Source organism: Equus caballus, chromosome 2, assembly GCF_041296265.1.
Source record: "Equus caballus isolate H_3958 breed thoroughbred chromosome 2, TB-T2T, whole genome shotgun sequence".
NCBI classification, from domain to species: domain Eukaryota; kingdom Metazoa; phylum Chordata; class Mammalia; order Perissodactyla; family Equidae; genus Equus; species Equus caballus.
This window is the reverse complement of record NC_091685.1, coordinates 39,036,633-39,057,956: the sequence shown is the minus strand read 5'-3', so window position 1 is coordinate 39,057,956 and position 21,324 is coordinate 39,036,633. Positions and strand designations below refer to the sequence as shown.

Sequence of the window (21,324 nt, the reverse complement as noted above, 5' to 3'; positions counted from 1 at the left end):
TGGAGTGTCCACCCTCTCTCCTGTGTCCCACCAGCTGGGTAGAGTGTGCTGGCTGACCCATCACTGGTCTCCGGTTCTTGTGTGATTGTCAAGGGGGCCGATGGTCTGTAAATCCCTGTCTTGTAATGTTACAGGGCTCCCAGTGGCCCTTCTCTTTTGCAAACACTCTCCACTTCCTTCTAAAGCCCTTTTACATCAGAATTTCCCTATCCTCCCAACAAACCTCAGGGTGACAGACAAGGGAACGAAAGGCCACCTGCCCAGGTCCAGGAGGTGGCAGCAGGGGCAGGATGTCCCGACCCTCAGCTTGAAGCTCCTGGCGCCTCAACACGACCGTGTGCAACTTTGATTTCTGATGCAATCATTTGTGCCGGTTACGTTTAAAAGCAGAGATCATCTCGTTGGTGTCTCTCGAAACAGCTATGCTATTCTTTCTAATGCTGGGGGCGGGGGTCTTCTCTTCCTCTGAAGAGGGAGAGAGAAGAACATACCCCTGCACCTCTGCATTTGAAATAGAGCTGCGGGGTGTTGGGACCTGTGCCGAGGGACCCACCCAGGAGACCTTCTCTAGGAGCTGGGGTGAGGGCTTCCCGATGCTCTCGTCCCATGACCAGGAGGAGGCTGGCTCAGGAGGCACAGAGTCAGCCGCAATCAGAGCTGGACGGGGCCTTTGTGTCATTGAGCCCATGGGTCTAAAACTGGTGACCAGCAGGAGGAAGACAGCCGCCCATGTGCTCTGGGGAATTCAGCCAGTACAGCACCCTAAATTGTTTTCCATGAGCCCGTTCGCCCATGAGCCCATCTCGGTTCGCCTCCTGTCCCACTTTCTCTGATGACTCCCACCTGCTGCCCCTGGGGGCATTTGGGGTCACCACTTAAGATCTAGGGCAACTGAGAGGGGGGACACGAGAGATCCCACTGCTAGCTGGTGATGGAGCCGGGACAAGGGCCCCGATTCCTGGCTCTTTGGTTTGGGTTCATCTCTGAGAATCTACTCCTTAATCCTGAAGGGCCTGCAGCTCCCTCGAGGTCCTGACGCCTGCCCTTGGCATTTATCCCATGACCAGCCTGGAGGATGGAGGAGATGGGGCCCCAGGGGCTCCCTGACCAGCAGCCTCTCAAGGGGAGGGGTCGGGCTGAGAGCCGCTACAAAGATTTGCTGTGAAAACACAGACAGCGCCCGTCGACGTGCATTGTCAGATGTCTGGGATCTGACAGGCGATGCTTAAGTCCTGTGGGATTTGTAAGCCTGGGTGCACGTCTTGTCCATTTGTCTGCATTTCCATGATTTGGATAAAGAGAAAAAGAGAATAGCTTCCATGTGTGGGGGTAAGGAAACTGCACTTTGAGCTGCTTCATGTGACATCACCTGAGGTCAAAGGGCAGATGCATTTGACAGAGGGGAAGCTGGGCCTAGGAACACTGGGGTGAGGGGATGTATCCGCCATCAGACAGCTGACTGGAAGGAAGCGCAGCCACAGTGACGGATGCCTGGCGCGTGGCCCGCCCAGCCCCACCGCCAAACTCCGCCCCATGTCCGTGGTCACCCAGCAACATCCTGGAAGCCCCCGTGTATGATGTCACCCCATCCATCCCCTCGGCTGACTGGACAAGAGAGGGACCGCTCCTGAACAGAGCCAGACAGAGCCTCCTCCAGGGACCTGGGAATTGGGACCAAGAGAACACAGCCTTGCCTGGCCTTAGCTCGTCTCTTGAATGGAACAGCGGGGAATACATATTTTTTTTGCCACATGGATGAGAAAGTAGAGAAAGCCCATGGGTATATGAAGAGAATAAAAAGTGTGAGAAACACTGAAGAGAGCAAGAGACGGAGAGAGGGAGCGAGGAGAGGTTTGTGGCCGGTGTCCTGACCTCCTTGGCCAGCTGCTCATACTGCACCTTGCACAGCAGAGCAGAGCAAGTTGCCGCCAGCCAGGCCTCCAGGATGCCTCCTGCATCTTACCGGCACCCCTTGAGCAGAGGGGGCAGGACGGCTGGATTCCTCTTTGAACAGCACAGACCTGGAGGCTCAGGGCAGCTATGGGATTTGACCAGCATCCCACAGATCTGGAAAGAAACCCAGAGAAGCCCCATTCTGGTCCTCTGCCTTCACTGAAAGGCGATCTGGATGTCCTTTGCTGACCCAAGTCAAGGAGGGGCATTTGGTGAAGACAAAAGCCAAGGCCAACGATCTTGGCCTGTCCCCTGATGGCCCTTGTGACAGAGGCCTCGGGAGTGTCCACTCACTCGTTCCCACAGCCCCGCTGAGCCCCGTCTGTGCCAGGCATGGCTCCAGGTCTGGGGACACAGCAGCAAGTGTGCTCATCTCCCAGCTGTGTTTCCAGAGGGACAAGACGTGTGGAAAAGACGACGTGGACCTCTGAGTGCTATGACGTAAACACAACACGGAGATGTGACAAGCACGGGTGGGTGGGGCTGGGACAGCTTAGGTGGGGTGGTCAGGAAAGGCCTCTTCGAGGAGGGGACATTGGACTGGGGACTGACAATGAGGAAGATGCAGCCATCTGAAGGGGAAATATCTCATGGGGCAGAGGGAACAGCAATGTCAGAGGCCCTGGTTGGATGCTGGAGCTTGGCGTGTCCCAGTGACAGACAAGGTCCGTGTGGCTGGCGTGGGAGTCGGGTGTGGGGAAGAAGGAGAGGTCGGGGGGCCTTGTGGGCCGTGGGAGGGAGCTGGGTTATTCTCAGTGCAGTGGAAGCCACTGGAAGGATTCCAAACATGCTCTATATGGTACCAGCGCTGGGGATGCAAGGAGAAAAAAGGCACATCTTATGTCCTCAGAATGAGCCAGACTCATGAACTCGCAACGTCAAGCAGGGGTCATAGAGGTGGTACAGGATCCAAGAGATCCCACAGGACAGGCTCCCAGCCCAGCCTCAGGGGCTGGAGGGGTGGAGACTGGACGGGTATGCAGGAGCCAGAAAGGTAGAGAAGTACAGGTGGGAATGGGGAGGGAATGAGGACGGAGGGAGGGAAGGACCCGGGACCCGGGACAGCTGGGACGAGGACCTGAAAGCAGGAGGCCAGGGCGCTCCCCAGGACTGGAGGCAGGCACGCCGTCCACTGTGGTCCTGCGGGGACCATGTTCAGGGTGCGATCTGGCTCATGTAATCGTGAACGCATTTGATCCAGGTCCTCATGACAACGCACATACGTGGAAGTCCTGCTGTGCTGTCACTGCCCTGCAGCCCGAAAGTGACAAGACATCTCATTCCCAACTACAGTGGAGACCCCGAGATTCTGGGATAGCGGCACGTGGAGGCCACTGGCTGAAAGGCCTAACGCTTTGGGTGTCTGAGTCAGCTAGCAACGCGTCAGCTTCAGTAAAGGGAGTCCTGGCCTCTCCAGAGCAAGTCCCCACCTGCGTTCCCCCAGGGCCGTCCTACAAGGGCAGGAAGGCAGGTCCACTGTCCCACGCTGCCCAGCAATGAGGGTGCCCTTTGAGTTAACTGATAGAGTGGCACCATGAACGCGACACTTTCAGAAAGATCCAGTGTTTGAGACAGAGTCGCGGGACTCTCCCGGGAGCGGACAGGACAGGACGAGGTGGCTCTAGGTCATGCCTGCAGCTGACTCTGCACCGGAACTCCAGCCCGGGGTGCCCGTAAAAACTGACACCCAGCCCTGGACACCGGGGATGGTGAGAAAGGTGACACCCGGTGACTCAACTCTAATTAAGAGACGAGTTAAAAATGCGTTAGCCTGTGGCATACGGGACATGTGCAGACCTGTCAAAGGCAGGCGGGAGTGAGGCCTCAGTCAACCCCTGGCAGGAACATGGTTCTCTTAGGTGGATAAACATGCGCAAAACGTCTGCTCAAACGGTGGTCGCATACCGCAAATCAAAGCAATAAGGAGACGGCGTTGTGTTGCCTATCAGATAGGAAACATGTTTAAAAAAACTGGAAAGGTGTGGCAAGACAGATATTCTGTATGTCCAATGGTGCCCACTGTCTGGGGGGCAATTAGGCAAAAATGCATGTAGAGGTTTAAAATGACCACAGCCGTTCACTGACCACATTCTCACCTCAAAGAACCCACCCCAGAAAAATCCAGAGCTTTCCACAAACTCTGTGTGGATGAGGATGTCGAGTTCAGCATTGTTTACATACAAAAATAAAAGGAAATAACCCACATTTCTAACAACAGAGGACAGGTTCAATTAATATATATATTAATCTTACATAAGATCTTATGTGAGATCTAAAAGACGACCTATTACGTGTCCATTAAGGTTAAATTTTCAAAGAACTGTAATGATAGGAATCTCTTACAACTCAATAAGAGGAAGAGTCAGGAATAAGATGTACAGTATAATATCAATTTGTTTAAAATATATATATGTGCATAAGAACAAAACAACTAAATACAGTGAAACGAATAGTGGCGTGGTTCTGGGTAGTTTTATTTTCTTCAGGATACTTACGTGTGTTTCCCAAGTCTACGAGGAGCCTGTCATTTTATACTTGGGAAAATAAAACTGCTTTTATTTTTTTTTAAAAAAAGAAATAGAGTCCCTTCGGAGTCACGAGGGAGAAAGGCCTCATGTGGCCTCCAGGCATGCATCAGCTTTTGTCCCTCCGGCTGGGCTCCTGTTTATTTCGTCAGGATAATGAGAAGTCCCCACTCATCTGATCCAAACAGGCCCTCAGAATGTCCGACAGGAGAAAAGGGGGTTCGAGTTTCTGGGAGAAGGGGGCAGACCCCCCTGAGCCCCATGTCCCGCCTGGTAAGCAGGCAGGGTTGGTGATGTGACTTGGCCAGCACCTGTCTGCCAGGACACCCTTCCTAGAGGGGACTCTCGCAGGGTGTGCCACAGGGCCTGAGTCCCCCAGAGCTCTGATGCTCCAGGGACCATGGTGGACCTGCTCTAGGAGCTCTCCCCACCCAGGGGGCCAGGATTAGCAGACCCAAGGCATAACAAGTGCCCTGTTCAATTCTGCCCCGTCCTCGCTTCCTCCCAGCCCTTCCCTCCCTCAGTCTCTGTGTCAAGGTCTCGGGGCGCAGATCAGCTCACCTTTCTTCCTTAGTACTACGGGCTGTCACCTGCAGGCCACGTATGGCCGTGGCTGGAAAGGAAGGTGCAAGAAGGTGTCTGGTCTCTTCAGCCTCCTGGCCTGGGACCTGCACATGCCCGCCCTGTCATACACCCCCAGGACGTGGTGTGGGCTGCGGCACCTGGAAGTCTGCTCGCTCTCTGCCCCTCTGAAGCCGAGCCAGAGATAGCACCATGGCCACTGGCGATTGATTCTCAATGCCAGTGGCCGTTCCTTCCTGTGGCTCCAGGAGCAAGGCTGGGGACACGTGTGGAAAGTCCTTCCACCCTGTGACAGCATCTCAGGCCTGGGAGCCCAGGGCCCAGGGTCGTCTGGCGCTCTGCCGCTCCCTGCTGCACAGAGACTCCAGCCCTCCGGACTCCAGCAGAGGGACGTTTGGAGGGACCTGGCCTCCCCAGGCTTCAACTTCCCAACCTTTAAAACATGGATAGTATTCCCTTCCCTTGAAATCATAGAATTTTAGAGTTGGAAGGAGTCTTAAAATCCTCCTGCCCACATTCCTTTGTTTACAAAAGAAAAATCTGAGGCACAGAGAGAGCAGACAGGTCCTCTGAAGTCACACAGCCCGTGAGTGACTGAGCCATGAGGAGACCTGGGCTTCCAGAGCTGCGGCAAAAAGCCCTCCCCTCCAGCTGCATTTCTCAAGCTTTTGGGGACCCAGCAAGCCCCTGAGGGAGTACAGACTTGTTAAAGGTCAGAGCCCTGGGCCTCATCCCCCAGCCTCATGCAGTAGGTCCGGGGCCCAGGAACATGCATTTCAAACAAGCCCCCCAGTGATCTGCATGCAGGGGCCCCGCCCACCTCACTGGGCTGCTGGAAAGGGAAGAGCACGTGAGGGAGGGACGGGAGAGGTTTTCAGGATCACTGTGGGCTGAGAAGAATGTTATTCTGCATGTCCCTGCCTCTCAGACCCTCCCCACTCCCCCACCCCTACCCCTGCGCAACCCCAGCCGATTGCCCAGGCCTCTTGCTTCCAGTAGGAACCCCTTCTACTTAGAGAGGGATGGTCACCGTGTCCTTGGTGACCCACTGTCTCCCGGGAGAACCCCCAGACCAGGTACAGACTCTGGGGCTGGAAGGTCAGCCAGTGTCACCAGGAGAATCAGAGATGGGGAGGGCCAGTGTTGGGGATATTCCCCAGTTCTCTGCCCATCAGGAAGAATTCGGTGGGAGATCGGACACCCCCGAGAGCCAGCTCATCTCAGCCACCCACTACGTGCCCTGGTGCAAACCGCTTTGCGTCTTCCCGCCTCATTTGTTTCTTGTTGGGTAAATCGTGGGTAGAGGTACCTGGCAGGCACAGCTGTTCCATGAAAAGAGATGACGCTTATAATGACAAAGGGCTGCCAGGTAAAATACAAGACACCCAATAAATATTGAATTTCAGAAAACAAAAACAAATCTGGTGTTTCAGTATATCCCAAATATTGCATGGGACACACTCATACTAGGATATTATTTGTTGTTTATCTGAAATTCAGAGTTAAGTAGGCATCCTGGGGGTTGCTTGTTTTCTTGTTCGGGGCTTGTTTGGGGTTTTCTGCTAAGCTGGCTGTTGGGCATTCGGCTGGCCCCACGCCCCCCTCCTGCAGACCCGGCACCAGCAGGGCGGTTCCTCCTGAGTCCTCAGACCCAGACGAGCCCCCAGCCCTGAAGGAGCCTGGACAGAGGGGGCCAGTCACCCCCACGGTGTTCTTTCCTCCCCATGATCTGCTCTGTGACCGAGGCTTCCCGTCAGTGCAGCGGCCACACGAGAGGCTCGCCTGGCAGACAAGAATTTTTGTAGCTGTCAGAGCCAGTCAAGGTCACCTGCCCTGCTCCGTTCTGCTTCTCTGGGGTAGGAGGGGCTGGGGAGGTGAGGGCAAGGCAAGGAGGAGGCGACCCCCTTCACTGCCCCCTCTGCACCCCGTCCCCTGGGAGAGGCAGGGCTCCTGCCCAGAGAGCCCTGGAACTCGTGCCCCAAGGCTGATTCTCCTCGGCAGGAAGTGGGTGGTCAGCCTGGCAGGGGGGCCCAGAGCCAGGAGGCCCTGGTGCCTCCCCCAGATGTTTTTAACTCTATGATCTCGGGCAAGTCACTGCCATCACCTCTGCGGGCCTTCTAGTTCAAACAGGATGACAACAGCAGCACTGAGGCCCATACAGTCCTCACCGTGGGTAGGCACTGTCCTACGTGCTTTATACATAATACCCTTTTAGTGCCCCAAAACCCTATGAGGTGGGTACTAGTATCATCCACACTTTACAGATGAGGAAACTGAGGTACAAAAGGTCACACAGCTAGGAGGAAGCAGAGGCAGGATTGGAAGCAAGCAGCTCGGTGGCAGGGGCTGGGCTCTGAGCCCCTTGGCCCTGCTGCCTCGGTGAAGATGCAGGGGGCGCAAACGCAGGAGGGGGAGGGGGATTACATCCACAGAGCGCCTACTCTGTGCTCAGCGTCACTGTGGCCTTGAGAGGGCTGAGCTCGTTCAAACCTCACAGCAAACAGGGTGCGGGACACTGCTCGGATCAGAAATCTGAGTCTGGATTGGAACTCGGCTCTCCCCCGTCAAGGCCTGTGCTAGTCCCTTGACCACCCCCTCACCCCGCCTCTGGCCACGTTTCGAGGGATACTGTCCTGGCCATACACGCGGGCATCCTGCAGCGGGAGCAAAGCTGCTCTGGGCGCTTCACCCCGAGAGGTGCCGGAAGCCCTCATGTGCCCTCTCGCTGCCTCCGTCCTCTCCTCCTGATGGAGACCGGCCCTCCCCCAGGGCCTGCACACTGCTCCTTGCCCTGAACCTGGCCATCCTTCCCCAGCCAGGCATCCTCCACCTGGTGTTCCTTTTCTTTCCTCTGTTACAGCCAGTGGGAGGAATAACATTTTGCCTTCTTACTTTCACCCACATTATCTGGTTTTGATCCTGACGTCCACCGAGTCAGAAGGACTACACAGCATTCCTGTGTGCTAGTCTCACACAGGAGGAAGATATGGCTCAAAAAAGTCAAGTGATCCCCAACAGAGTCACCCAGTTTTTTTTTTTTTTTTGAGGAAGATTAGCCCTGAGCTAACTCCTGCCAATCCTCCTCTTTTTGCTGAGGAAGACTGGCCCTGAGCTAACATCCATGCCCATCTTCCTCTACTTTATATGTCGGACGCCTACCCCAGCATGGCTTGCCAAGCGGTGCCATGTCCGCACCCGAGATCTGAACCGGCGAACCCCGGGCCACCCAAGCGGAACGTGCACACTTAACCGCTGTGCCACTGGGCCGGCCCCGAGTCACCCAGTTGTTAAGCCAGGACTCAAACCTACGTCTTCAGACTCCAAATCCTCTGTAGAGATCTCAGAGGTCAACCAGAGTACTTTAGAGATGAGGAAACTGAGGCCCAGACAGCAGGCATGGCCTGTTCAAGGTCACAGCCATCCATGGCAGAATTGAGACTGAAAGAAACCCACGGCTCCTGACCCCATAACACCTCGCCCTCGTGTAGATGACGAATGGGACCAATTATACCAACTCAACCAACAGTGTGGCTGAATGAGGCCGACTCCACCAAGAAGCAAAGGCAGGAGCAATCAGAACGGAGGCAGACCCCACTCCACAGTGAGGGCTTCATCCCGACACCCCTGTCTCCGGGACAGGCTTCCGGGGGAGGGTCTGGGGAGCCAGGCAGGTGAAGGAAGGCAAAGTTTAAAGTCGGGAGATTCCGCACCTTACGAGTCAGATCTTTTTAGGACTTGCCAGGTGGGAGAGCCAGCCTGGGCTGCAGGTGCCAGCTCAGGGGCCTGCGTCTGCTGAGGAGCAACTGCCCCCGTGCCTGGGGTTTGTGCTTAGCCAAGTGTGGAATGAATAAGTGAGCACAGGAATTCAGGGCCTAGGGGAGCAGCACCCTTGAATTCTCGGTAAATGGAAAAAGGTACAAAAGCTAAACCCTCATCTACGTCACCTTTTAAAATGGGCACCTTATTAATGGGCTCTGGTTCCCATTCTGCCCAACCCTTGGGGACAAGGTGGGAGGGAGGCAGAGAATGGTTCTGAGAGGTCACTGCTGGGATCCAGGCTCACATGCTCACCGGTGAGTGGGAGGCTGGAACCCGCTGAGGGCAAGGACGTCCCGCCTGCTCCCTGTCCTGGGGCTCATGCCTATGATGCCGGGGTTCCCTCCTTCTCAGCTCTGCCTTTGCCTCCTTCCCGCTGGCCTTCACAGGGCCGCGTAGCCGCTGTGCTCTCATGTTCCCGTCTGCCAGGCGTATGTATGTATGCACGTCCACGTCCCCTCTGAAAAGTGAGCCAGGAAAGCAAAAGGGCACCAGTCCCTGTTTCATATCCGGGCTGAAAAGCCACGGCCCTGCAAAGCCTTACTGCCTTGCTGGCTCCTGCTGGGCTGCCACTCCTCACCAGGAGCACTCCTCACCCCTTTCAGACAGAAGAGCAAGCTGGGAGCTGAGGACCTGAGACCTGCTCAGGCTCTGGAGGCTGCTGGCGAGTTCTCAGAACCACCCGCTCCCTCTCAATGCTCAGCGCAGGGAGCTGAGCGCTCTCTGGCAGGTGAGCCATTTCCCACACAGTAGGACGTCTTCCGCTTAGGAGGAGCCTGTAATAGGCAGCATCTGCCAGTGCTGGGACCCAAAGCCCCTGAGCTCATCTTGATCTTGATGGTGGGTGACCCAGAAATGCTAGATACCCAACTTCAGAAAGGGAGTTGCTGGAGAAACAGAGGGAGACGCATGGCATCAGGAGCCAGGACTCCAGATGTGTCCCTCCCCAGCCCCCCGCCCTAGGAGAGTTCCAGGACAAGTTCAGACTGGGAACCTTACCCGCAGCAACTCTCATCCAGGGCAGCTGCCCCAGAGCTTCCTCTTCTAGGCTCAGCCAGAGGCGCCCTGCCCGGGGGCTCCTGAGCTGCGGGGGTCTCTCCCGCCCCGCCTCCCCCAGCCCAGCCTGGCCGCCCCGCGCTGGCTCACCTTTGGGCAGCTTGGACGCATTCTCCTGGATCCAGGAGAAGAGGTGGGCGAAGTCGCAGTCGCAGAGCCAGGGGTTCCCATCCAGGCGCAGAGTGCGCAGCGCGGGCAGCACGGCCAGGGCGGCCACGTTGAGGCTGCGCAGGTTGTTGTCGTTGAGCTCCAGCACCTGCAGCGACTCCAGGGTCTCGAAGGCGGCCTCGTGCACGCCCGCCAGGTTGTTGTTGGCCAGGCTCAGCTTGAGCAGCCTCCCGGCGGAGCGGAAGGCGCCGGCGCCCAGGTGGGTCAGGTTGTTGTAGCTGAGGTCGAGGAAGGCGAGCTTGGCCGAGCCGCTGAACGTGCCCTCCTCCAGCGAGCGCAGCGAGTTGTTCCTGAAGTCCAGGTAGACCAGGTCGCCGTAGAAAATGAAGAAGTCCTCGGGGATGTGTTGGATGCGGTTACCGGCCACCAGGAGCTTGCGCACGTCCAGGGGGAAGGGGTCGGGCACGCTGGGCAGCCCGCGGTCGCGGCAGTCCACAGTGTGCGGGTCGGTGCAGGTGCAGCCCGCGGGGCACGCGTGCCCGGGCCCGAGCAGCAGCAGGAGGCTGCAGAGCCGGAGCGCGGCGGCGGCGCCGGCGGGGGCGCGGGGGGCGGCGCGGGGGCGCATGGCCGGGGGACCCGCGCGAGCCGCGGAGACGCGGACGCGGCCCTCGGGACGAGCCTGGCGCGAGGCGGCGCGCGGGGCCCCGGCCGCCGGGCGCTGGGAGCCGGAGGGCGGGGAGGGCGTGCGCCCGGGCGCGCGGGGGTGACAGAGCGCGGCGCGGACGGACTAGGGGAGCCCGGGGCGGCACGAACCGAGCGAGGAGAGCTGGGGAGGGAGTGGCGAGGGACTCGCGAAGGATTTACTCCGACAGGAAATTAACCCGCTGGAAAATCCCAGGGGAGAGGCGGGAGCAGTAGGGGTGGCCGACTAGCGGTCGCCAAACGCGGCCCCACCCAGGCAGCTTATTTCCCGGACCCGGCGATAAGACCTGTCGCGCGGACTTGGCTAGGAGCTCTCAACGACTAAGTTCAGTAACCCAGCGCCTCCCGACCCCAACGATTTCCAGAGGGCGTGCGCCCCGTGCCCCCGCGCCCGCCTGGTGCCAAAGCGCGCTCGCCGCGGGCCACCCCGGTTGCCAAAGGAAGCGCGACCTAGGTCACTGTGGTTCTGTGCCTGGGGCAATCCCGGCGGGCTCTCAGGGACCGTGCCAGGGGCTGCTGACCTGGGGTTGGGCCGGGCTCCAGTGGGCTCCAAGGAGCTCCGGGGTGGCTGGTCTTCCTTCCTTCTCCCCCCACCCGCACTTGACCCACCTCAGTGAGGCAGCGGGGTCAGCGAGGCCGGCAGCTGCCAGGGCCCCCCGCTGTGGCCCAAAGGAAAGCCAGGGACAGTCAGCACTTTCCGTACTGGCCCCGAGCTTGCCGGGGAGCTGGCGTCCGCTGGGCAGATCTGCTGCTCGTCTAGCCGAGGTGCAACCTACAGGCACTGTGTCCCGCGTTCCTAGTTGTGTGGCCTCAGTACCAGCGCCTCCCTGTCTCGGGACCCCGTTTACCCCATCTATAAAATGGGAGAATGTAATATGTATGACACCAGTTTTGGGGGGAGGACCACGGTGTCAAGAAACAGTTTAAAAATGATCTTTTCCTCTTGACTCTTACTCCCTCCCACCCCGAACCCCCAGCTTTGGTCCCCAAGGGAGGTGATCAGGGAGTGGTCAAGGCTGGAAGGACAATAAGGGTGGGGAGCTTGGCTCCGACAGTGGCAGGAGACTCCACTCTTCGCCACCCCCCAGGCCAAACTCCTTTCCCTCCCCCCTCCCCATTTTGAAACTTTTCTAAGCAGAGGTCTCCACAGAACCACCAAGAGATTGTCCTGCTGCTGGCTATTTTGGTCCAAATACCCTGGAATTGATAAGCTCCCAGTGGACCAAAATAACCCAGGGAACAGCTGTTGGGCACAGGCCCCCAGAGACCCTGCCCTGGCCCTGGCCCCGATGCCGATTGGTGGAGGCTGGGATTCTGAAGCCACAGAGCTAAGCCCCCAGCCTTTTCCAAAGGTACACGCAGTCTTGATGCCTTCCGATGGATCAAAACCCTGAGCCTCTGGGACTGAGCCAGTGGCTCAGCAGATGATGAGTGTGTGCAGGGACCCTGGGGGGAGGGTCAGAGACACAGGAGGGTGCTTTGAGGCACTGGGGGTCCTCTAGCTCTTTCTCTCCTTACATCCCAGGCCACCAAGCCAGCCCTCCCGAGTCCCCTCTCTGTATCCCCAGTCTCCCAGGGTCCCCAGTTTGCTTTTGTCATCCCAGCTGCGGAGGCTCAGCCCCCACTCTGGTCTCATCCCCTTGAAGAGGCAGGCGCTGGAGAATAATCTGAATCCTCAGAGTGGGTGGGAGAGCCCCAGGCGGCACAAATGATGCGTTATTGTGGTGTCAGACAAAGTTCAGGCAGGTGGCAGAATAAAAAGGTCCCCCACCCTTCTAGCTCTCCAAGAACACCCTGGATCAATCTGTGACACCCTCCACCTTTCCAGTCTCAGGCTCGGTTCCAACTGCTCGCTCCAGTGCCGAGGGGACCCTATTCATGACTGGTTTGAGAGCTCAGCATTGCTGCTTTGGGACACCTGCCATCTTGCATGCGTGCACTCTGCGCCTGTGTTCTGTGCACCAGCCCTCCCTGCCGAGTGGTCTGGTTGGCTGGAGCCCTGGCCTGGGAATCACGCCCCTGGACCTGGTCCTGGCCCCACCACTAGCTACAGAACCTTCCAGGAGCCACTCAGTTTCTCTGGTGAAGTACTTCCCAGTCTGGGGTGCCTGGGCCCCATGAGAATGAACTCTTTCCAGAATTTCAAAAAAATCTGGTGAAAATCGAGCCTTTACCTATGAGGAAGTCACTCTTGGCCACGAGCGTGGTGGTAGCCCCAGTTCTTTTGTGCTGAGCAGAGACTGGCACTCATGGGTGACTTTGAGTAATGAAAACAGAGGTGACTGTCTACTGGATAAATGCAGAGCAGTTAGCAAGGGCTCGCAAAAGGGCATGGACGCATGGTAGTGAGTAATAAAAGGCGCCTCTGGTATGAAAATGTGGAGAAATATCACCCCTGGCCTTGATCACCTCCTCCTGAAACTAGAGAGAAAATACCTTCCGTCTGCCCTTCCACCAGCAATGTGGAGCCACGTGGGGAAACATCGGTGTGGAACGTGATCTGCAAAGTGTTTGGAGAAAGACTGCGTTAAAAACGGCCATAAGTCTTGCTATAGCAGGAACTCCTTGCTTCTTGCTCTGAGTGCCCCCCAAGTGCCTTGAAGCCAAATCTAAGCAGTTTTTCATTAGCATCCTCAGGGCCAGACAGAGCTGAGGCTCCTGGGGAGCAGGGAGGTCCCTCCTATTCCAAGACTCCCATCCTTTGGGAAAACGCAAGCCTTGCCACCTCTGATTATCCCCCAGCGAGGAATGCAGAGCCATGACCTCGGCAAGGTCGCACCATGAGTCAGTGATAGTGCTGGAAATAGAGCCCGGCCGCTCTGCTCGCCCTGCTCCCTCCTGGGAAGGGGACCTCTGCAGCCTGAGGGCAGACAGCACAGGTGACTGGAGAGACCCTCAGAGACCCGCTTCTCAGCTCCGCTTCTGTATTCATCCTCAGACTCAACACACTTCCTGATTCCTATTCAGCAGGCTCAAAACAGGGGCGTGGAAAATGCCCAGCATATTCTGATGTTTTTAAAACCCCATGTCTTGCCTTCCCCAATTGGCCGGGCAGAATTCCTTACCCCTTCTCTGTGCTCCCCGAGTCACAGGGCACTTCCTGTCTTGTCTATAAGGGGCTCCTGTCGGACTCCCCGTGAGGTTGGGCCTTGGGGATCTATGTGGATGGCGGTCCCCAGGAAATCCCCCATGCGGGCCTGGTCCCTGTTGGCAAAAACAATCCAGTAGTGAGGTTTTCCCTTTCGGTTGTCAGACTGACCTCTAAGTTAGCCAAAATCCCAGGCCCTAAATGGTAAACAAGGTGATACCAGCATGGTGTGTGCAGGAGCGTGAGTTTAGGCGCAGACCCTCCGGCTGAATGATAAGAGTGTAGCTGGTGTTGGTGATGGCATTTGGGTTACTGGTGTGTATCACCTCCACTGAGCGCCTGGCTGACCTGGGCAGGAGGCAGGAGGACACCCCATGGGCCCCAGGAAAGGAGGCGTGACCTGACCCTTTGCCTGGGGCAGCTTGACTTGGAACAGGCTGTCTACTGCGCGGGCACTGCTGTGTCTGCGTCCCCCCCTTAGCTGGCCAACCCCAAGCTCCTCCATGTTCCTACCCACTGCCCTTCCCAGCTGCCCCCGCCAGGGGGCACCATCTGCCACCGGCATGGATGAGAGCAGAGGCCTTAAATCCAGGTAGCGGGTCCATCTCTGGCCTGCTGGGTCTCCAGCAGTGAAACTTGAGGCTGGTTTCCTCCTCGCTGGCAAGCCTGGACCCACTTTTTAGAAGACAAGCTCCCGCCCCTAGTTTCACCCCTGGAACCAGGAGATGAATCTTCAACCAGCCTAAATGGAGGCAGGGTGGTGGCAGTGGTTGGGAACGTGGGTTTAGAGTCAGATAGAACTGGGTCTCATCCCTGTCCCGTTCGCTGGCTGTCACCTTGGGCAAGTTACTTAACTTCTCTAAGCCTCAGTCTTCGGTCTGTGAAATGAGATGATGCTGGTGCCTACTGTGCTGGGAGCTTCTGAGGATGCAAGGAGATGTCCTTCTAGGGCCTGGCAGTGAGACCGACACGGTGAGTGGCAGCCACGTCATTACCTATCACTCTGTCTCTTCACCTGTAGCAGGTAAAGATTTCGTGGAGGTGGTATTCTTCAGGTAAAGAATTTAAGTGTCTGTCTGGAATTTGTTTGTTAGGAATGTCCTGACGTTCTAGGACCAGTTTTACTCTCCCTGCCCTGAACCATACTCCCCACTCCAAATGTAGCCTGCCTGAGACAGACAGATGGACAGACAGACAGACACACGCGCACACACACACACACACATGCACACGTACGCCTTAGCCCTCTCCAGCTCTGGCTGATTGTGTGAGCAGTTATAAGTGATCAGCTACCCTCACCACCCTCCCCGACCCCCCTACCCCACCCCGCTGGCTTGGTTGGTCTGAGCGTGGGCCCACTAATGAGACTGAGGGCATGGGGTCAGCCCCTCAGCCCAGCACAAGGAGCCATCTGTTCTCTGCTCCCGGCCGGGGCTCCTAATGCTGGCCAGCCATCCGGCAAATGTGCGACCTCGGTAGGGCTGGAGGAGGATGGGGATAGTGCCACCCTGTCTCTCCCAGGAGGAGAAAACACGGAGCACACGTCCCGAGCATCAGAGGCACCCCATCCGACAGGCAGGACGCACATGTCACAGCAAGTGGGGAGTCGTCCCCGATTCCTCCTCGCTTGCCCCACCTCCTGTCCGTTGGCAAGTCCCCTCCGCTCTCCTTCTCTGGCTCTCCACCGTCACCTCCTTAGTCCAAACTGGCAGCATCTTTTACAGAAGTCCCCACTGGCCTTCCTGCTTCCGCTCTGCCCAACCCCCGCGCACACTCCCAAGACTCAAGACAGCCAACGTGATCCTTTGAGACCATGCATGAGACCATGTCCCCTCCCTGCTCAGACGCCACCAATGGCTTCTCATGTGTGGTCAGCAGACTTCTAAGACCCCCAGGGATCGGCACAGCCTGGGACTCCTTGAGTGGGGGCGGGAAGTATGACTTGCTTCTAATGAAAAGAATATGGTCAAGGTCATAGCTGCTGTTTCTGTGCTCAGGTTACAAAAGGAGGTGACTTCTGTCTTGCTCTCAGACTCCCTCTGTTGCTTCTTTGCCTTGCATGTCTTGAGGAGGTGGGCTGCCGTGTTGGAGTGGCCTGCACATGGAGGCACTGAGGCTGGCCGAGGGTCAGCAGCCCATGAGGAACTGAGTCCTGCCAACGACCACGTAAGCTTGAAGTGGGGCCTTCCCAGTTAGACCTTGAGATGGCTGCAGTCCAGCCAACATGCTGATGGCAGCCTGGGAGACACCCTGAAGCAGAGGACCAGTGAAGGCATGCCAGGATTTCTGACCCGTAGGAACGATGAGATTAAAAATGTGTTTTGTCATTCCGCTTCTCAGAGGTCCACAGTTTGCCAGTTCAGATCCCAGGTGTGGATGTGGCACTGCTCGGCGAAAAGCCATGCTGTGGTAGGCGTCCCACATATAGAGTAGAGGAAGGTGGGCATGGATGTTAGCTCAGGGCCAGTCTTCCTCAGCAAAAAGAGGAGGATTGGCAGTAGTTAGCTCAGGGCTAATCTTCCTCAAAGAAAAAAAATGTGTTTTGTTTTAAATTGCTAAATTTTGGGGTAATTTGTTACACAGCAATAGCTAGCTAATAACACAACAGCACTTGGAATAAAATCCTACCAGACCCTGGGTAGTCTGGCCCTCATGCCTCTCCCACTCCATTTTGGACCTCGCCCCTGGGTTCACCACCCTTCAGCCATTCTGGTCCTTTTGTACATCGAATTCACCACATTTTTTCCCACCCCAGGACGTTTGCCCATGCTATGCATGGAATACTTTTCCCCAAGCTCTTAACATGGTTGGTGCCAATTGGTCATTCAGGTGTTCTCAACCCAAATGTCGCCTTCTCAGACTGGCCTTCACTGACTCCCTCTCTCCCCACTCACCCTCTATGCCACCACCTGGTTTTATTTTCTTCCAAGTATTTATTACTACTTGACATTACCTAGCTTGCTGGCTGGTTTACTTCTTCTCTCTACCTCCCACCACTAACATGGAACTCCTATGAGAGCCGTTTTGTTGTCCCAGTTCCTAGAATCAGCCCCAGAACATAATAGGCATTCAAGAAATGTTTAACTAACTACCTAATTGCTACCTACAGCTTCTCAACTAGGCTGCCAGTTTTTCAGCAGCTTCCAGTGGCGTCTCACCTGGAGATGCCCCTCCATCTCTTCTCAGGGAGCAAGGACCTTCATCCCTCCCAAGGGATGTTCCTGTGTGGAGCATAAAATGTTGCAGCCATACCCCTGAGGTAGGCCAGGAGTTTGGGGCTCTTCCAAACACATTTCTAGTTCCTCTTCACTCCATCAAAAGCATGCAGCCCCTGACAAATGGCTTTATCCTTTCCACCTTTGAGCCTTCAAACATGCCCTCTTTCCATCCTGCCTTTCATCACATTCCAAGTTTGGCTCAAGGAAACTTGGCTTCCTCCAGGAAGCCTTCCAGAATTGCCCTGGACAATTCCCTAGTCCCCTTGTTCTCCATCCCAGGAGAATGGTGCCATATGAGGTGTGGGAGTCCAAAGGTGGAGCAGGCACAGCCACAGGCTCAAGGAGCCCAGGGCTTAGGAGACAGCCGGAAGAAGAAAGAACCACAATTTGGTTAGTGCTCTCAACTTACCTGCCAGTCTGTGAAACTCCATGCTGTTTTATTCAGAGCACTGAAATAGCAGCAGTCCTTTGGGTGGAGCCAGAGCTGAAAGCATTGGCCCTCGGACCAGTCAGCCTGCTCTCAAATCCTAGTCTATCACTTCCGGGCTGCGTCTCTTCTGCAAGTGAAGCAATCTCTCTAAGCCTCAGGTGCTTCATCTGTAAAATGGGGACTTGTGGTATCCACCTGGTAGGGTTATCATGAGGATTAAATGAGATAATGTACAAATTAGCATGTGAACAACGTCCGAGGGGGTGCTCAGTAAATAGCATCCTGACTGTCCTCTGTGTGGACACCTCCTGCAACAAACGTCTGTTGCCTGCTTGATGTTCCTGAGAAAGGCATTGAACTGGGTCCTGGGGAGACAAAGATAGAGAAGACAGCCTCCGTTCTCAGGTGACTCACCATCTCCTTGAAGAGAAGGGACACACAGCAGCAGGAGATGGCAAACTATTCAAGGACTTGCTGGAGCGATAATCGCCAAACAAATCTCCTGGGTTCATGAATATCCCAGGCATTTGGAGGAGTCAGGGATGCTTGGGCTGGCATGACTGGGAAAGGCACATCTTGACATCATTGACCATATTTTCCAAATCAGATCTCGGAACACATGGCCATGTGGCTTCACGCTTCTGTACCCTGGCACACTGTGTTCCCTCTGCCGATCCACCTGGCAGGCTCCTGCTCACCCTTCAAGACATCATGCATTTCTCCAGGTGGCCTTGACCTTCCCAGGTGCGGCCAAATATGTCCTCTTTTGCATCTCTTGCTCTCCAAGCTTACTGTCCCTTGCATGTGGTGTGGCATTTATTGATGACATGTTGTCTCCCCTGCTGGATCATTACTGAGCTCTAGTCTGAGAAGAAAGAGGTCCTGGTGAGCAAGGACAGCAGGAAAAAGTCCTTATGAGCAAAGACTGTGTCTTCCTTATCTTTAAATGTTGGAACCCAGCATAGAGCCCTGCTGGGTTCAGGGCAGGTGCTCAAACTCTTTGCTGAATGAATGAGTGAATGAATGAATCAGTGTATGCACATGTGAACAAATGATTCTGCCATATGGGATGATATCTGAAGAAAGTATTTGAAGCCCGAGTTGCTTTGGAAAGCTCAAGAGGTGTGGGTCTCTGTAATTATGCTACTGAACTATTTGCTCAACCCCACAAATCTGACACGCTGCCCGGTGGCCCCGTGGCTTCTGCTCCTTGCTCACAACCTCCCCCACAATAACAGCGATGGTGATCCCCGGCACTCTCATTTACCATCTACATCTGCAGAGTCCCTTTACCCCTATAACCTCAGCTGATCCGCAAAGCCTTGGTCAGGTGGGCAGGCCATGGTCACTGTGGCCATTTTACAGAAACCGAGACCCAGTTGGCTCACTGACTACTCAGCTTTCCACAGCTGATGTGCTCCAAGGATATTTGACATTTCAAACCCAGGAACAAGTTCTCTGCACTCTTTTTGCAGGTTTATGGCCTACAGTGTGCTGTTACAGAAAAATGGGGTGTGGGGAGATGGCCGCTGATGAGATGGACTAATTGATGGACACAGCACCTCAGAGCCTGGGATTTTAAAGTTTGGACCAACCACACGCATCTGATTGCAGAGCAGTGTTTAAGCTGTGCTCACGAGCCTCCTCTGCTCTACCCCCATACCACACTACAGACGTGCACACACCCGCACGTGCACACTGCCACGTGCACACCGCCATGTGTGCATACCTCCCTCCTTGCAGGTGTGACTTTCTGAGAACAGATGGGAAAACTGACACAAGCCAAATGACTAGTATAAAACCATCAGAATTCTTTGTAGTAAATGCAAAGGCACAATGAGGCTATATTTATGTGAATTTGTATATGATTTGCATAAATTTGCATACATTTCCCAAAGCCATCACACTGAGTTCATGAAATAATTAACGATGAATCCACTTCGTCTATGCCAGCCAATGGCAGAAGAGGACACATCTGCTGTTCAAGCCGCCATGGCTTCCTTTTCCCTGAAGCTTCTAATTTAACAGGAAATCGTTTTCAATGTTACGGAAGACCTCGAAGGCTGCAGAAAACATGACATTTATGCAATAATAATATCAACATCTAACACTTAGTGGCTGCTTACTGTGTGTTAAGCACTGCTCTATGAGCTGTAAATATATTATCTTAACCTCAATAATCCAAAAAGTAGGGCCAATTACTATCTCTGTTTTACAGGTGAAGAAACTGAGGTCCACGAGTCAAGGTCGCATGGCTTGTCAGTGATTCAAACACGAGCAGTCTGGTTCCATTCATTTACACAGCAAATATTAGCTTGAATGTCTACTATGAGCCAGGTAGTATTCCAGGCACTGGGAACACTGCAGGGAATAAAAAAGACAAAATCACAGCTGTCACCAAGCATGAGCATGTCACCAAGATTGGGTTGCTAGAACAAAGAGACCCCAACAGTAATTAAATGAAAGAACAAAGAACTGAGTTTCTCTCTCAAGTGGTAGTTCAAGGTGTGTGTCCCGGGCTGGTGAGGAGCCCTGCTCCTCATGGTCTGTGGGGAGAATCCAGGCTCCTTCCAAGTCATTGCTCTGCTGAGCACCTAGGACACTGCCCTCACCTGCCGGGTGGAGCTGGGCTGCCACGTCTGCGAGCTGTCAGGAAGGTGGGAGGAGCGTGGAGGGTGTGCTGAAACCCAGGCCTGGGGGCAGAGGCAACTATCATTTCTGTTTCCTTTCTGGGAGTGAAAATCTAGTCCCGTGGCCACATCCAGCTTCAGGAGGCGCTGGGGAAGGGATCTGGCTGGGGCTGAGGAGGAAGGGAGATTGGCTCTGGGTGGGCAACCAGTAGTCTTTGCCGCGGAATGACCTTCAGCAAGCAAACAGCTATATTGGATGATGTCCCAGAGCAAGAAGCACAGAAGGGGCTGGAGGCTGAGGGGGTTGCCGCTTTAGACAGAGTCATGAGCTCTTAGCCACTGTCCTGAACTGACCCACAGCCACACCCAGGCTCCCAGTGCTGGGGCCAAGGCCCAGGAGAGCCTCGAGCACTTCCTGAACCAAATAGGTCACTTCATGTCCAGCTGAGTAACCAGCTGCTCTGGACTTGACCTTCCTGGAGCCTCCAGTGCCTTTTATCAAGGCATTTTTACTTATTTGTCATTTTATTCTCACTTTAAAAATTCTCTAACGTAGCCAGGGCAAGTATTGCCATCCCCCTTTGACAATAGGGGAACTTCAGGCTTAAGGATGTTCAGTCCAGTTAGAAAATAAACTGTATTCAACTCCCACATGCCAAGGAACTGGGATAAAAAGGCAAATGGGATGGATGTGGTTCTTTCAGATACCTTGGCAGGTGGCTTTGTGTGGTATGCAGATATGTAAGAAAATAATTTGTAAACATATGATGATAAAGGTGTGTGCAAATTTCAAAGGTGCAGAAGAGGAAGGGAATCATAATTCTACCTGGGTGAGAGGGATCAGACAAGATATCACAGAAGAGGTAATGGCTGACTAAGGTTTCGGAGGATGAACAGGAGTTCTCCGAGCAGATGGGGTATCTGTTCAAGGTAAGGAAAATATGTTCCAGAGAGAGGAACTGTGTACATAAGGGGACAGAGTTCTTACAAAGTGCTTCCAAATTTGGCTATGAACGTTTGGGAAAAGCTCACTGAACCTCTAAAATCAATGCTGGAAAGTAACCCAGGCAGCCTGATTCCTGGCTCACACTAGTTTTGGACCTCCTTTTGCAGCTGTCCCGGGGTCTGGCGGGTCGATCCCTGGGTGTGGTACAAGCATTTTAAAAGCCCTGATCAGAGAGCTGCCGTTCCCATGCGTTCATCCAACAATACTGAC

General features: G+C 55.1%; 1 protein-coding gene across 1 annotated transcript in view; it reads right to left on the bottom strand.

Annotated features, from left to right (window-relative positions):
* LRRC38 (leucine rich repeat containing 38) overlaps positions 1–10,792 on the bottom strand; it is a 32,860-nt gene extending 22,068 nt beyond the window's left edge. The window contains exon 1 of the mRNA XM_005607615.3: positions 10,023–10,792. Coding sequence (XP_005607672.3) covers positions 10,023–10,665 — 643 coding nt within the window. The 5' untranslated portion in view covers positions 10,666–10,792. The remainder of the gene's footprint in view (positions 1–10,022) is intronic.
* Positions 10,793–21,324: the final 10,532 nt, after the last annotated feature.